The 16972-nt window shown below is 42.1% G+C and overlaps 1 protein-coding gene across 1 annotated transcript; it reads right to left on the bottom strand.

The window, feature by feature from the left end:
* Positions 1-7917: 7917 nt before the first annotated feature.
* LOC141020384 (helix-loop-helix protein 2-like) lies at positions 7918-8289 on the bottom strand. Its single transcript, XM_073495440.1, has one exon. It carries the CDS (start codon positions 8287-8289, stop codon positions 7918-7920), a length of 372 nt encoding a protein of 123 aa, XP_073351541.1.
* Between the last annotated feature and the right edge of the window lie 8683 nt (positions 8290-16972).

Raw genomic sequence — 16972 nt, 5'->3', positions numbered from 1 at the left:
GGGTGAGATTTTTCAGAGGATCTTTACAGTCAGCCAGATGAGACTCTCTGTTCAGGGGCCAATTACATTCACTGTGTGACAGATTAGGTTTAAAGGCCCAATCTGGATTTCAAACCTACGTATACTGTATGGGTTATGGAGATGAAATACAGGCCAGTTTACTGTAAATTCATAGGTTTCATTCAAAGATACACATCTTATTTTTAACATATTTATTTCAACCAATTTAAGAAGATGTCACAGCAGCAGAAGCACAGAAGCAGAAATACTTACCTCCGCCAAAAGAGGTTATATTGTCATCCATGTCCATTTGTGAGTTGGTTGGTTTGTGATCAGGATTACATAAAAACTACTGAATTGATTTCCACGAAACTTGGATGGAGGGTGGGTCTAGGCCCAAAATAAACCCCATTAACATGTGGTGCAGATCTGGATAAAGGGACAGATCCAGGATTTTTTTTCTCCTGTTCTTTAACTATGCTAGACAGGCTGTTTTTTAGAAACATTTTTGTTAATTTGTCAGGGGAAAATGCATGGATCTTGATGAAAAATGCAGGTGTATTTAGGTGGCTGGTATCTATGTCTTAGTACAAAAGGGGACTGTTGGGCCTTGGCAGAGGTATTTGTTTACTGAGTGGCATTGTAGTTTTAAAAGTCTCTTTTAAGACCAACATACTGCATACATTATATAAAAAAAGAAGCATGGCAAAAAGGCAAAACACACAATAAAAAATGAATAAAGATACCACATACACCAACATGTAGAGTAATTGTAAAGTGTAATCAAACAATAATAGTCACAAATAACAAAGGGAAATGGCCCAGGGCCCCAGACCCTCAGGGGCCCTGAAGGCCTCAAGTTGACTAGTTGTGACAATAAGCTCTTGGATTTTTTAATTAACTGCAAATTTATGATGTAATTAGATAAGATAACATAAGATAACATAACATAAGACTTTATTGATCCCTCACCTGGGAAATTCACTTGTAACAGCAGTGCAAGAGTCATAAGCAGAGGGAAAACAGTGACTCAGTGATGGATAACATTAAAATAAAATTAAACAATAGAAAAATAAAGTAAGAAAAAATATTAATACAGACTATGTACACTCTATTCTTCTTTTACGTACAGATATGATCAAGAAAGGACAATATGCCCTGACTAAAGTACAATATAACATGTAACATATATAGTGCCCCTTTAGGCTCTTAAGCTAATTCATAATAGCCCACAGCCAATTCTGCCCTTGTCGGTTCAACAGGCCCTGCAAACAAAGTGAGGAGACAGGAAAAATAATATACACAAAATTGGATTTGATTGTTAAGATGAAAAAAGGGCTCACTAAAAAGTCAAATCTATCTTAAAAAAAAAGAAAAAATAATAATAATACATAATCAGCATTTTCTTTTGGTTTCAGTTCAGTGCTTTAAACTTTTCAAATGTGAATACTTTCTGGTTTTCTTTATCTTTTAGTAGAGTAGATTGAATGTCTTTTGATTTGACTCGAGAGTTCATTCAGAAAATAATCTACAGACTAGATGATTATGAAAATGGCAGCTTTCATACATGATCATTCTGCAGTACTGATAAAATGAGGGAATTAAGTTCAAGTCAGGGCAGCGATGAGCAAATAACTCATTTTTCAGCCATAATAACAGAGGATTAAAGTTGAGATAATTCTTCCTTAATGTCTTTATGATGCAGTAATTATAAATCTGCATCTTGGCTGTTTGTGTGCCCTCTGAGACTCTGAAAGAGGGACAGCAGGATGTTGAATAAACTCCCCCCTCTGACTCACGGTGACTCACAACCAATGAGGCGTCCACGACAAAGGCCCCGAACAATTGGATTTAAAAGATCTTAACCAAATTGAAACCCAATGAATATCGCCGTTTTAACTCGCCAGATTGGGCCTGTGCGCTGCTGCCTAATGCATGCACACACACCTTATGACAGAGCCGTGGTACAGATGGTCTGAGCGTGAGCCTGAATGAGAGGGGGACCATCCGCGGCTGCTGACGCATTGTGGGGGGACGTCGTCTTCAATACAGCACTTAATGAGAACAGACTGACTCTTTCTCCCCTCCCATCCCTCCCCTTCTCCTTCCTCTGTCCATTCTATTCCTCCCCCCTCCTCCTCCTCCTCTCTGATTCTCCACTTCTCCTCTCCTCTGCCCATTTCCATCTGTTTGGAGACAAAGGGCCACGAGCCAGCTCGAGCCCCGGGACCCTGCTGGTGAAGTAGGCAGGGATAATACGGCCCATCCCGGGGGCTGCATTTCAACACATGGACCAGGCTTTGTACTTCTGCTGCACGAGCACCCTTCACACACATACACACACACACATAGGAAAGGATGTGCACGCATCACGCACTCAAACACAAACACACACCTCCACGAGAGAGGGAGGAGGCAGAGTTGCAATATTGACGGGGGAGTTCTCGCCTTGAACATGAACACTTCCATAATACTCAACGACGTGGAGAATAAAGGAGAGGGCGAAAAAATGAGGCAGCACAAAAAGCCCCAAATGTTGTTCCTCGTACTGTGAACATATGGCTGTTTGTTGTCATACTCTTTCTCCCTGTCCAATTTGCACAGAGCTAGTGAGCTCTCAGAATTAAATGGGTGTGTGTAGAGTGCCGTGTGTGTGCGTGCTTTGAGTATACCTGAATGATGATGAGGAGAAGGATGTCCAAACATTGATAATGGCCGCTGTATAATCCCCTGCTGTCTGCACACACCTCCTGACATATGGTCACTCCACGGCCTCCACCATTACATAAGCCCACGGTGCAAAGAGGGTGAGGGGTGGAGGGGGTGGAGAGGGGGGTTGTGGTGAAACGTGGTACTTTCTCACACACACACACAAGCATGCACCGGCCACACTGTCAGCCAGGCTGTTCAGTGCCCTCAGCAGTTTGGGCTTCGCCTGTCACTTTTCTCTCCCCTGCCCCTTCTGGGGGTTTGTAAAGAATAAATTGAAGAGGACTGATGCTACGGAAGCTTTCGGGATGAGGAGCACAAATGGCCTTGTAGTGCTCCACGGCGACGTACAGATGGACTCCTCCATTCAATAAGCTTGAGCAGAAGTCTATCTCCACACCATGCCAGAATCGCAGAGCTTGTTTTGTGTTCTGAAGAGGACAATCTGTTGATGCAACATATTGGCGTTCTGTCTTTTTTTTTTTTTTTTTCTGGTAAAAGCATCAACAGAGCTGTCTGGAAGATTGGACCGGTCAGGTTTGAATAATGTACAACAAATGTTCGAATGAAAATCAAATGATTATCAAACATTTAAATGTTTCAAAGTGATTCTTAATGTGATGAAAACTGCCGAAAAGTGCCAACGTAACAAAGCTGCCGCCTTTATTTTGCCACTCTGCTAAGAGATTTAAAGTTACTGTTACCGTGTATTGAGACAGTGACATGAAGTTAAAAATGTTTCAACTTGACCAAAAAATGTGCACATATCCCTGGACTTCATTAACGTACAGAGACAAAAGGAAAAAGGAAAGACTGGAGGGGAAATAATAGAAAGAACTGATGTTTCTGGCAAGTTCTGAGTTTAGTCAGAGGCTGAACTGAACAGTCTCTGATGGCTTTCTGTTTAGTGACATAAATGTACTGTTACTGTTTGTTCAGACAGTGACATAAATCAAATTTCTGAAGTGTAACGATTGTGTACAAAGTCATTTGTACATTAGTTGAAAAGGAAAGAGGAAGGACTGGAGGGAAATGATAGAAAGAACCAGGGTTTGTGGTGAGTTCTGAGTTCAGACAGAGGCCTCACTCTCTGATGGTTTTCTGTTAACTAACAAATGTACTGTTACTGTGTTCAGACAGTGACATTAAGCACATTTCCAGAAAGAACTGAAGTATCTGGTGAGTTCTGGGTTAAGTCAGAGGCTGAACTGAACACATCCCAATGCTAGCTAGCATACAGCTAACGCCTGTGCAGTTCGTATACTGGCTGTCTGGATCAAACAGTTCAGCAACAAACTGGTGCAAATAATGGCTTTATGTCTCAACACAGCTTTCAAGAGAGACTATATGTAACTTTTGACATATAGTCTTTAAAGGATGATGACACATTGTATTTCTCTACATTTCTCTTGTTTTGTTTTTCTTTATACCTTCCCTGAAGATGCGGGAAACAAGTTGTGAACACAACATTGACCGATCATCACATTTCAAGTTGATGGTTGTTGTGTTACTGGCCAACGGACGAATGCAAGTCCAATATTTGCTCTACTTTTTGCTCTGATTTTGGTCTCCACCATCTCCTGAAGGAAACATCTTGCTACTTAGCTGCTAAATGCTCCACTGTTTTCACCAGCTAGTCTCCAACCGACTGCGGTGAGAGTGAACCAGAACAGCAAAATAGCAGCTGGACACCTAAACAATGAGCTGAATCTTGCTAGAAATTCCTTCGAAGCCAACATTCTCAGCAGGTTCATCATTAAATGACCCCTTTCACTTTGTTTTCATGTTGTTATCTGACATTGTTATAATAAAAATATTGATTAGAGCCACCTTAGAGAGACGAGAGTGGAATGTGACCATAAACAGAAAAATAAAATCAGCAAACTAACTCAGCATGCTGTTCTACAGCATCATATCTAAAATTTGCACATATTACATTAGCCACCACGAGCGACAAGTCATTACAGACGAAATAAGGCTGTAGCAGCAAAACCCCTGAGTGCATTGAAATTAGCAAAGGTGTCTTTTAGCGCTAATGAACTCAACTTTTAATTTGTAAGAAGCAGACTGTGTATTTCCTTCCTTCAAAATCTACAGTGCCTCGCTTTAAGTTTAACTCCGAAATGGGAGTGTGACAAATAAAAGCAGCCTTGTCGCCATACAAACTCTGTGTGTGGGTTACACTGAAGGTAAAATAAGAGAGTCGGCCAAATGACTGACAAAGTGACAGATGCCAAATAGAAAAAAAGAAAGGAGACACAGGAAGCCCTTGAGCTCCAAAGGAAGGAACATTTCATGCTACCTTCAGTCTCCACAGATAAAAAGATTTGAAAGGAGAAACATGGCTTCGCTAAAACCTGACTGCAGCTGCCACCTGAAGATAGATAGATAGATAGATAGATAGATAGATAGATAGATAGATAGATAGATAGATAGATAGATAGATAGATAGATAGATAGATGGATAGATAGTTTGTAATCAGACATATTTGACATAATGCATTCTGTTGCTCAACTGGAGCAGCTTAACTGTGGCATTTCCAGGGTGAAGGGTTCGAATCCCACTGGGGCCACCCATGCTCGTGCAAAAAAACCCCACTCATGATAATCTAATGAAGCCTGGATAAAAGCATTCACGCGTCCTCCACATCTCCTGCTCTGCAACTCATCTACAAGGCTTTTTATAGTGCAATCGATGGGAATAGGCGTATATATCACAAATGAATATAAATATTTGGACCTTTTTGTTCATACCATTTGGCAATATTACATCTCGGCGCTCGCTCGCTCATAAATTTCCATCTCTCCCATCCCTCCTCTCTCCCCGGGTTTCCCACGGGAGGTGCCAGACGGCCAGTAATTTGGTTGTCTTGGCTCGTCTGGAGTAACACCTGCCCCCTCTCTGGGGAGGCAGAGAGCCTTTCAGCCAGGAGCACACATGTAGGCTACCACTGCCTTTAGCTGCTGACCACTGTGTGTGTGTGTGTGTGTGTGTGTGTGTGTGTGTGTGTGTGTGTGTGTGTGTGTGTGTGGAGTGAGTTTTCTGCTGTCTGCATGCACTTATTTCACCTTGCCTTGTCTATGTGTGTTTGTGTGTGTACAGTAGTCTGAATGTGTGTTAGCTTGTGTGTGTGTGTGTGTGTGTGTGTGTGTGTGCGCGCCATCTGAAAGCCTGCGTGCTGATTTGCATGAGAACTTATGTCACCCCCACGCACGCGCTCCCTGCATAAGCGTGAACCTGACGTCATCCTCCGCCATATCCATCAATGCAATCAGCTGAATATCGCCACAGGCTGCTTGTTGGCTCATTTTTTTTGGTGCTTTAAAAACAAAAACAACTTTATTTAAAAAATGTTTCACGACAGGAAAGGTTTTTTTTTTCAAGTATTTCCGTTTTAATTAAAAATAACACCGGAAAATATGAAAAGTTTGTCCATTAGAAACCAGCTGTCACACGATACCTCTACTACAAAAGATCTGCATAAAGCAACAAGTAGCCTACACAACCCTGAAGAGACAAAAAATCTTTGGATAGAGGATATGTTTTTTTTTTCTTCACTATAAAATTACTTATTGAATTTTTGTCATACAAAGCAGAGACAAATAAATAAACCAAAACATCAAAACATTGAAGATAATAAATTCAGACTATTTTTTTTTCTTTTCTCGAAATTATTATTAGTATTATTTTTTTTGGTCACAGCAAAAACAAAAAGAGGTTTGCTTCTGAATCTGTTACTGTTTGTACATTATTCTGTCAGTGAAACAAATTTATAACTTGAACGGTTTTTTTTTCTTTTTTAAGCAGCCCAATTCTCCGAGCAACCTCTGAACACAACAGATTTAGGGAAATAAACATCTATGGGAGCAGCTGAGCCCCATGTTGAAGTGCTTATCGTTGCTATTGATAGACAATAGACGTGACATTAAGTAGAAATGAAACAAAAATGACATCAAACATACATCAAAAACGAATAAGTTATGGATAAACAGAAAGTGCCATTTTTAAGAGTAGAACACCATCACTTTTTCCAAGTTCAATTTCACAGCCTAAAATATAGAAGCAACAAACAATATACATTTATACAAAAAGAGACGCCAGCCTATGATATCATAACGTAAAATAAATTAGCCTTAAATATCAACACAATTAAATAAATAATTCCATACACTTTTAAATAAAAAAACATGATTAAGGTCACAATTTCATATGTCATAAGTGGCACTTACGCATTGAATCTTTTTTTTTTTCCTTCCTTTACGGAAAACATCGTCTAAACTAGATCTAAAGCAGCTATTCTCGTTTTACATCCTTGTCGTTTCCCATCTGAAAAATGCCCCAGTGTTTGTTTCTGTTTGATGCAGTGAGGGGAGGACTTGAAAATACATCATTTGTGAGGGTGATCAAATTAAAGTTTCTTCATTTTCTCCATCACTTTTTACTGGGGGGGTGGGGGGTCTGTCGGGGCTCTTACAGCCCAGCCTCCTTCACTGTGCACCGGAAAATAATCATTATTCTCATTATTGCATCTAAAACAGCTCAAACGACTCGGCGCTTGATGCCTTTTTGTTCAGTGGGGCGGTCAGTTTTCGACAACTTTACACCATCATAACCAACACTGGACCTCACACTGAGGGGCTCAGCTCAGTCAAATATTACAGGTATGGCAAAGTAACAGCAGCCGGAGACAAGATGGATTCATATTCGACTCATTTCAAGGCTGAATTAGTGGATGTTTGTCAGGATTTTAATTTTGTCAGGCTGTTTTAATTAAAAACCGCAAAAATGCAAATGGAGTTCCGGATGTCGAAGCAAGAAGGGAGCTCGTGTCACAGGTGTTAGACCATATATCAGTTTGTAACAGCTAACCAAACCTGAACTTCACTATATCTGGGATGAAATGTGTTTTTTTCCAAACTGAATTAATTCAAATGTTTATTCGGCTTTTTGGACTTTGTAACTTTTCACTCGTGTGTGCAACTTTGACTTTTCTTCCCCCATTTTTTTCAACGGCAAATCGACTTATTTTAAAGTAGTGATCAGCTGTGATCAGCTGTAAAAACACCGGGTATCTGCTTTAAAAAAAAAATCCCCGTCATCAGTCGACCCGAGCTGCCAACCTTGCCATACCCAATTGACGCCCAGCATGCGCCTTGAGTCCAATCCTACACCAACCCAACCATCTCTCTCTCATGGGGGGCCACTTTTTAGACATCCAACACGTGATTGAGATAGGAGATGTAGCATATAGCCAGTCTGAGTATCTCGATCTTGGACAGTTTCTTGTCCGGGGGCAAGGTGGGGAGTAATTTCCTCAGCTCCGCGAAGGCCACGTTGAACGCCTCCACCCGGATCCTCTCTCTGGTGGCGTGGGCCGAGCGGTACTTGGCCGTGGCCCTCCGCCTCCTCCTCTTCTCCTCCCTGCTTAGGGGCTGGTCGGCTTTGCACTTGGGCCTGTCCTCGCCCTCCGCCGGCTCGTCCGAGGTGCAGCCGGCCGACTTGAGGCCGTTGAGCAGCGACTCCGGGTCGGATTGAGTCCAGGAGAGGTCCGCCTCAGCCTGGTCCGGGCTCAGCATCATTTTTATTCTCTGGTGTTGGCAGTCACTCCTCCTGAAGAACCTGTGGTGTGGACAGAAACTATTAAAACACTGATTTAAGCTGCTTTCTATTTATTTTTTAATTTCTAAATTCTTAAAATGACGCTTCCGTTTATCTCCTCTTGACATTTATGATCGAAACTCCCAAATAAAATTAAAAATAATGAATAAATCTCAATTAAGCGTAATTGTTTGTAGGGTTTTCAGGCACCCTGAGGCCCCCAGTATGAGAAATCCCATAGCGGGTGCTGGTTTGGGTGCCAGGGCCCCCTCCATAAATCCAAAAAGGCAGACTACTGTTCGTTGCATAATAACATTAAACTCCATAAATAATGAATGCCTCGAAAAACAAGGGTAATGGTTAATTTATTAAAGCCCAAGGCCTTAAAATAGAGCCGAACAATTAAAAAACATCACATCTTTAAAGTGATTTGTTTGATTTTTGTTTCGAATTTATTTTCTTTTATTTGTTTGCCTTTAAAAAATAAATAAATAACTTAAGTTTTGATTATTTCTGGAGGAGAAACTACGTTTTTTGTTTTTTTTTGTGTGTGTGAATTAACATAATCAGAATTGGCCATCTGTCACAGTGTGATGAACACATCTGCTTGGCTGAGGTCGGAGTGACTTGACAGCATGGAGGCAGAAGACGGCAAAAATAATGTTGACATCTGCTGGACATGAAACCAGCGGAGCTTTTGTGCGTTTTTTTTTTTTTTACAAAGCGAGGGGAGACCACATAAACGTGTCAGTGGCACGAAACATATCAAAATTCGTAAATGTGGGCACGAATATTAAAAAAAAAGAACTCATTCATTATTTTTTATTTTTTCTCAGGTGTTTGTAGCCAAGATTTATTTCCCACCACATTTGAGACTCACCTTGACAAAGAGTTTGGAGGCGGATGAAACGTCTGGAAACCAAGTTAAAAACACTCCAGATTAACTCATATTCCACCGGCCGAACCACCATCAGATGTGACAGAGATGCACCTTCAGCTGGGAGCGAAACATTAACGAAAAAAACAAACAAAAAAACCCCCAAACAAACTACTTTTACTTTTCTCAGCCGCGAACTTGCAACATGGGGAAATCAAGGCGTGCGTAAGGGGGGTCAAAGCGGGAGGAGATCAGAACAGTCCGGAGCACTTTAAGACGATTAGTCGATTAAATAAACAAAAAGAAGAAGAAGAAAAAAAAATTAGATAATAATGATGTGTGCAGGGAGCAGGCAAGCCCCCCCCTCTCCTCTCTCCAAGTGTTGATCCCAGCGATGGCAGGACAATAGATGGAGCTGATAGTGGAGGAAAAGAAAAAAGTGCGGTCAGGGCTACTCGTCCATCCGCCTGTGGAAGATGGAGATGAAGGGGGCGAGATAAGCGAGGGGGCTCTCCCCGTGTCAGGAGCGAGCGGATCGGACGGCAGCTCGCAGATAATCCGCCCCGTGCAGCCTTTTCTTCCAGCAGAGTGTCATATGCGAGATAAGATCCAAACGATCCCGACTAATAAAGGCTCACTTCAGGGACGGAGGGGATGGAATATATTTGAGGAATGGTATTGTCTAACACCGCCCCCTCTCTCTCTCTCTCTCTCCCTCACACACACACACACACACACACACACACACGCACCTCCTCCCTCCTCTCTCTACTCTCTCTCTTCACGCCCCTCAGCCCTCGAGCGCTCTCCCCTCCCGTGGGAGTAGTGGGCAAAGGGAAAAAGCAAGAGATGTGCGCATGATAAAGGGTGGAGATGGAGATGGAGATGGAGGTGGAGGGGGGGAAAAAATAATCAAGTAAATACGTGTGTCCGCGTTGTGAGTTTGTGCACGTGCGCACGTTTTCAGTGAATGGTAATGATTAAAAAATTAAGTGTGTGTGTGTGTGTGTGTGTGTGTGTGTGTGTGTGTGTGTGTGTGTTTTGTAAAGTGCAGGTGTAGAGAGGAGGAGAGGAGGAGATTTTCAAGTTAAGATCTGATTGGCCTGGAAGTCAGAAGTCCTTCATTAAGGGTTAAAGATGAGATGAGATGAGATTTAAAAAATAAAAGCATCCATTTTTTCTCTCCTTCAGACAGGATCAGTCAGGATAATCGTTTTTTCCTTCACATTGTAATAACTTTAATAAATCCTGATATAAATAATACAAATCCATGATGCACTGTTGATAGGTTTTATTATCTTGTGGCAGTTGGATACAGTTAGACCCAAGAGTGGGACTCTATTCCTTCACCTAAATCTGTTTGATATACTTAACTGTAAAGATTAAAATTCAATCCTACTTTTCAAAACTACAGAGAGGAAGAGAGAAAGCCTGAGAAAGAGTGTGTAAACTCTGTTCTCAATCAGACTTCTTTCAGGGTGAGTCAGATGTGGCATCAGGTTTTAAAATCTATCATTTCTTGTCTTGTCTAATTGTGCTTTTTCACATTTGATTCTTCATATAAGGCCTTTTCTTTATTATACTCATGTTTCTAAAATATTTGTGGCCATGGTTACAGTTCTGGATGATTCTCCCTGTATCAAATACTCATCTGCAGATCATTTCTTAAGCAAACAGGCTTCAACAATGTGAAAGTCCTGCATTCAAATTTCCAACTTAAGTGAAAGAACAGAAGTGTTAATAGCTGAATGTACTTAAAGTATCAGAAGTTACTGATGCAGTGATGTGTGCTAATTATCTTGTGCGTCCTCTTCCAGGTCACCACTGTGAGGACGTCGGGTGGCTTGGGCACCACTAGGTGATGCCTCGGCCTGCTCAGTCGTCCTCATGGTTGACACATTCTTCACTTATGAAGATTATTTTATATGATCTACTTTTATTAGGCATTCTGTCAGTGAAATCTGTATACTCTGTGATTTTGTTTTTCTGTTCTCTGCACACGACATCTACTGTGTGTTTGTTTTTTCTGGGTCTAAGGACAGAGGATGTTGTTAACTGTACAGATTGTAAAGCCCACTCAGGCAATGTGATTGGGATTTTGGGTTATATACATTTTTAAAAAAGAAGAAAAAAGTAAGTAGTATTTTATAGTATTTGATAGGCTCTGAAGAGTCACAATGTAAAGCTGGAGGGTCGGGACACGATAATAAGAGAAAAAGAAGATAAAAACAGATCTGTTGCAGAAATGTTTATTTATTGCTTCGACTTTTCCATAATCGTTACTTACTTTGTTAAATATTGTATAATTTTACCTGTTTCAGCCTGAAAGTTTTATTTAAAATAAAACCGCGTGAGAATTTCAGATGGGAAATGTCTCTTTCATGAAGGAACCACTGGTGCAACATTAGTTATGTTTTAATATTAGACATTTAAAGGTGCACTATGCAATTTTTTACAGGCCTATTAACAAAAAAGAGACAGAGCTCCTGATACATGGATTAGCAGTTTGCAAGAGCTAACACAAGTTTTAGGTTTAGTTTAGTTTACATTGGTTTTTGTTAACATAACAGCAAAACAGGCTTGTTTTTGAGTTACGGTCAGGTCAGAAGAAGAAAACCAGAATTAGAAGATGTCTAGAAGTCCAACAGTACAAGAATAAAGGGACTGTATACCAACATTGTTCTAAAAAAAAGTTCAACACGCACAAGCAAAACGTCAGTATGGGTCATAAAAAGCTGCTAGTTTGTGCAGAACACCGTCACTTTCCTTGGACGTTTGCACCTGCTGCTCTCTGTCACACTTTCAGGTGTGCAAAGATGATTTTTCAGGCTCTTGAAAAGCAAATACATCCAAACAAAACCCAAAATAATTATTATCGTCTAATCATACAGAATCAGAAATCTGCAGTTGCCAAAATATTTGACACCAGACTCTGTGTGATCCCTGTGTAACCTGAGAAAGAGCCAGTTTAGAGTTGAAATGTTGCACTTTTTCAACTTTTACTGCATCTCATACTCTTCTACTTCTCTTCTCTTCTCTTCCTCCACTCTCTTGTTTTCTTGTCCTCCCCCCATCATGCCTCCCTGTGCCCGGTGGCACCACCAGCGTTGGGTCAGGAGGGCATGGTTCCAGAGGAGGGGCAGTGGCCAGCGAGTGTGGGGACTAGCTGCGCCTAACGAGGTGATTAAAACGATAAGGGGAAGCACGGATGACTTGCCGTGGCCCGCAGCCACCGCCATGCTTATTGCCACCGCGCGCACACACACACAAAATCACACACACTGTGGGTGAGTGAGAGAGAGAAGTACTACAACAGTGCCAGAAGGACCATATCAGTGAAAACTCACTGTGTGTGTGTGTGTGTGAGAGAGAGAGAGTGAATGTGCACATGTGTGTGAGATGACCGACAGCTCGCCTTGGGCTCCGGCCGGGTCCGTGGAGTGTGTGTGACACAGAGAGACTCACAGCGGGGTGTATCGGAGACATGTCAGGACCAGGAGACAGAGGCCTCCTGACAGCTGGAGCCCACGGACACACACCACACACACACACATGGCCCACCACCCTAATTGCTCCACAGACGGAGAAGTGGAGATGCTTGGTGGTCTGCGACGCCCGGACCCCTCCTCAGTCCGCAAGGCCCTCGGCCAAAGACATGAAGGACCCCTCCAAGGCTGTTTTGTTTGTGCCTGCTGCAATTACATCCCACAGCTGATGTACTGACTGTGGAGACAGGGAGGCGAACTGCAGGGTGGTGCAGTCAGCAGAGAGCGGTGGTTTCAGTCAGAGGGATGACGTTTGGTTTAGTCATGACGTTGCTGGTAAAAGACTAAAGTGGATTGTGTTAGACGTTTTGTTTAAGTGCCCTGAATCTCACATTAAGTCACACTTCTGTTTGGGGAAGTGACTCTTTGTTGTGACGCGGGGCAGCGATCAGATGTACGACTATATGAACGTTAAAAACATGACCAGGGGAAATGAGACAAACACACAAACAAGACATATTATTGCATCACATATTGATGTTAGTTTTCTCATACTGTCATCTGAAACGCTCTGTTTTAGCTCCTCTCTCTTTAAGGCCCTCCCTCCTGAATACCCAGTCTGTTCTGATTGGTCAGCTCACACACGCCTGACCCAGCACCGCTAACAACAACAGAGCAGCTGTGCTAAAGCAATTCTCGAGTGCTAAACCAGCCACTCGGCATGAATTATGCAAATGTGTGACATGGTGACATAGTGAGATGTCACAAAGTCACGGAGTTAAGGGCGGGACTATTGACGAGGCGTTTCAGGAGCAGTGTTTTCTGTGGGAGAGAGGAGCTTCTGTTGAACTTTTTAACTTTCAGGATCTTTTGACTACATGTGAACTAAAAAACACTAAAGGAAAGGAAAAAAGGTCTCCTTTAACAATGGATTAAACACTAATATGTGAAAGATGATGCTCTAAGAGATGAACCCACTTTGAATTATCACCCAACTCTGAAGTTGAGTTTTTAGCATCTTTCAGCACATTGTTGTGGTTTTATGGCCCACAACTTCGCTGTTTTGGTGAACTAGCAGCTGCAGGCAGCTGTTTTCAGCTAAAAAGCTCCACTCAGGCCTCATTCAGAACAAATCAGGCGTTGCGGCGATTAGCGCAAGAATGTGCAGTGGTGTTGGAGGACACAACTGGGAGAGTATCATCATTCGGTCCACCTGTACGCTGCCCAGTTTCCATGCTCCTTTGTCTTTTTTCCTCTTTTATTTCTGTTCAATTAGTTGATTAGCCCTCATGTGTTTACTCTATGTGTTTTCCATCACTTACACTTCTGTTTTTGCCCTCCTGTTTAGTCGCAAGTCCCCCAGTCCTGCCTTTTCCCCGGTGCTTGTACTTCTCCTGCTTGCTCTTAGTTTTCTTTGGTTGCGTTTTGGATTTCTCTTTATTTTTTGGGATTATCCCTGACTTGTTTTCACCTGGACTTTCCTGCCGCCTTGAGTTATTTGTGTTGCTCCACCAGTTTCTGTTCCACCTCCAGTTAGTTTATTGAAGTGACCTTGTTATTATACTTCCTGTTGTCTTGTGTCCCTTTCTGCTAGAAACATAACAGCAAGTGTCTTATTTTTAGTCTCTGTTTCACCCTGACACCAAATGTATCGTGTCAACCAATGCTTATTAAAAAACATGAAAAAGCTCCATTACATTCATTCCTTTGAATAAACAAGAGAGATGAGTACTACAGTATGTATGTATGTATGTATGTATGTATGTATGTATGTATGTATGTATGCAAGAACATGTTGGCAATACATTGTCTATATATTCAAGGATGATGTAAAACATTCCTTCACCAAGAAAATTTCTCTTTGACATGGCGCATAATATGTTTTTTTTTTTTTTTATAAATCACGCACACGCTCATTCAGTGTATTGATTCAGCACTCTATTGACGGCCTTTTCACGTGACTCAATGCGCTCAAAAACACCATTATTATTGCATTAAAGGAACATTTCAAACCCAAGGTTATCTGAAAACCAGACGTAGGCACGGTTGTTTCATTGAAATGAACACATCCAACTTGTTACATCTTTTTCAAAAAAAAAAAAAGGCTTCCTTTATACATTTCAAGGTGAAACATCCCTTTAAAAAGACCACTTTATGGAACATGAGTTCAGTTTGGGTTGAAATGCCCTCTGACTGCGGTTTGAATAATCATTGAGAACAGGCAGACACACAGGAAGCAGTCCACTGATTTATGGTTATGATTATTCTTCACGGGGCTTATATCACCAATGCAGCTGAGGTCTAATATTACAGAGTTTCAGCGGAAATAAGATGCAAATATGAAAGCTGATTTTTTAGAAAGGATCCCGTTGTATTCCAAGAGCATAAAAATACCTTTTTGTGTGTGTGTGTAGGTGGACGTCACTTTAAAGAAGCTGTCATAAAGTGAAGCCGCTCTGATGAGACGTCTGTAATGGAGTTATTCCTCTAATCAGTCAGAGCCCACAGCTGTCTGAGCCGCTTGTTACAACAAAAAACACCTTGAACTCGGGTGACATACTCCCACCTGTCACCTACCACACACACACGCGTACACACAGTTTCGAACATTCGGGGAGCAGTGGGATGGAGCTGTGAAATGGGAAGGATTAGTCACTTTGTCAGGAGATGTATGAGGCTTCTCTCAGGTGGACGGGCGAGCCACAGGGGGCATCTGGGAGAGAGAAGAAAATTAGAGGCCGGAGAGGAGAAAAATGGAAGTGTGCAAAAATGAAGACGAACGGGGAGAAAACGCCGTTCGTGAGACGGTAGAAGTTGTCGCGGCTGAGCATTTTAGTCCCGGAAACTCTAAATCTGACAACTCTTCTCGCATTTGCATCACTTACATCACTGGGACACACACTCACGCACAGGGGAACACTCTGGGCAGTGTGTGACCGCCAACTTGTCCATGTGTTGTGTTCTGTCTTTTCTTCCAGGGTAGTGAAATAGGCAGTGGCCTGGACTCTGGCCCTGTGTGTGTGTGTGTGTGTGTGAGTGTGTGTGGTTGAGAAGGAGGAAGGGAGGAGGGGGGGGTGTCAGTTCGGGCCTGAACAGGAGGTGTGGGATCCAGAAAGCTGGGGGTCCCATGTGAGAATGTGGCCATCGTCAGCGCTGCCGTGGCAGGCCTCGGCACCATCTGTGCTCCCAGCAGGGCGCCCAGCGCGTTCTCCGCCACCCAGACACATATGGACACACAAAGGTGCTCACTTTCTCTGTCATGGACGTCACACACACACACATGCACACACTGGGAGCCCAAAGAAAACACTTGGGACTGAACAGTGAGAGATGGGAGGAAGGATGATGAGTTTGTTGATTGTGCAGCGAGCAGGATGAGAGCGTCTTGTTGATGACGCTGACATAAGTGTGATGACTTCAGAGAGAGACAGGAAGCAGTATTAGTCAGCAAACGACCCACCTGTGTTCTGCAATTCACACAGAAAAGACATCTTTTACTCTCTTGTTACGATGTAATAACGTCATCTTTTATTCTGTGTAAATATGGATTAGAAGTCGTTGGACTTTGCATTTCAAATTTTAGCTGCAGCAACAACCCAAGCCGGTCTGTTGCTTCAGCAAATGTGAATGAGCTCTGATATGTAACAGTCTTCAGCTGTGATTTGTTACAAAGTGAGAAAGTCCTGCTAACTTTTGTTCTTTAGGTCTGTTGCCATTTTAAAAAAAGAAATTCAACATTTGATACACTTATTAGCTTTCTTGCAGAGACGTAGACTAACACCACTACACACTTCACTGTCTGTATGCTAAATATGAAGTTATCGCCAGCAGATTCAATTTTGATTTGATTGTAATTTTAGCAACCACTGGTGCATATTCATGCTGTCTTTGTGGCCACAAAACTGGGTATTTTAAGCCAAAACATGATCTTTCCCTCACCATAACCAAGTGGTTCTTGAGCCTGTGGTCACAATATATAATTTAAAAAGGAAATATAAAATGTCAACATCTATTCTGCTGATTCGGTAGAGCTGACGGTGCTTTCAGTCAACAGTGAGGAGCGACTGATTCAGTCTGTGAAAATGATCATACTGTATAGTCAGATGAGCTTAAAGATTTGGTGTTAAAAGATTTGTATGTAAAAGTGCTGAACACCTTTAAAAGTTAAAGTTGGGTAAAAGATCACTGCTGCTCATGTTGAGAGTTTTATCACCAGCTCATCTGAACTCCATGTTGGAGCCACAGGGGCATAAATCTGGTCCTTGCCTCCATCTCTTCCTCTCCATCCCATCCTGTTCAGCA

Source organism: Pagrus major, chromosome 24 (assembly GCF_040436345.1).
Source record: "Pagrus major chromosome 24, Pma_NU_1.0".
In the NCBI taxonomy this organism is placed as follows: domain Eukaryota; kingdom Metazoa; phylum Chordata; class Actinopteri; order Spariformes; family Sparidae; genus Pagrus; species Pagrus major.
Note: the sequence above shows the minus strand (reverse complement) of the source record. Positions and strands in the feature narration are given on the sequence as shown.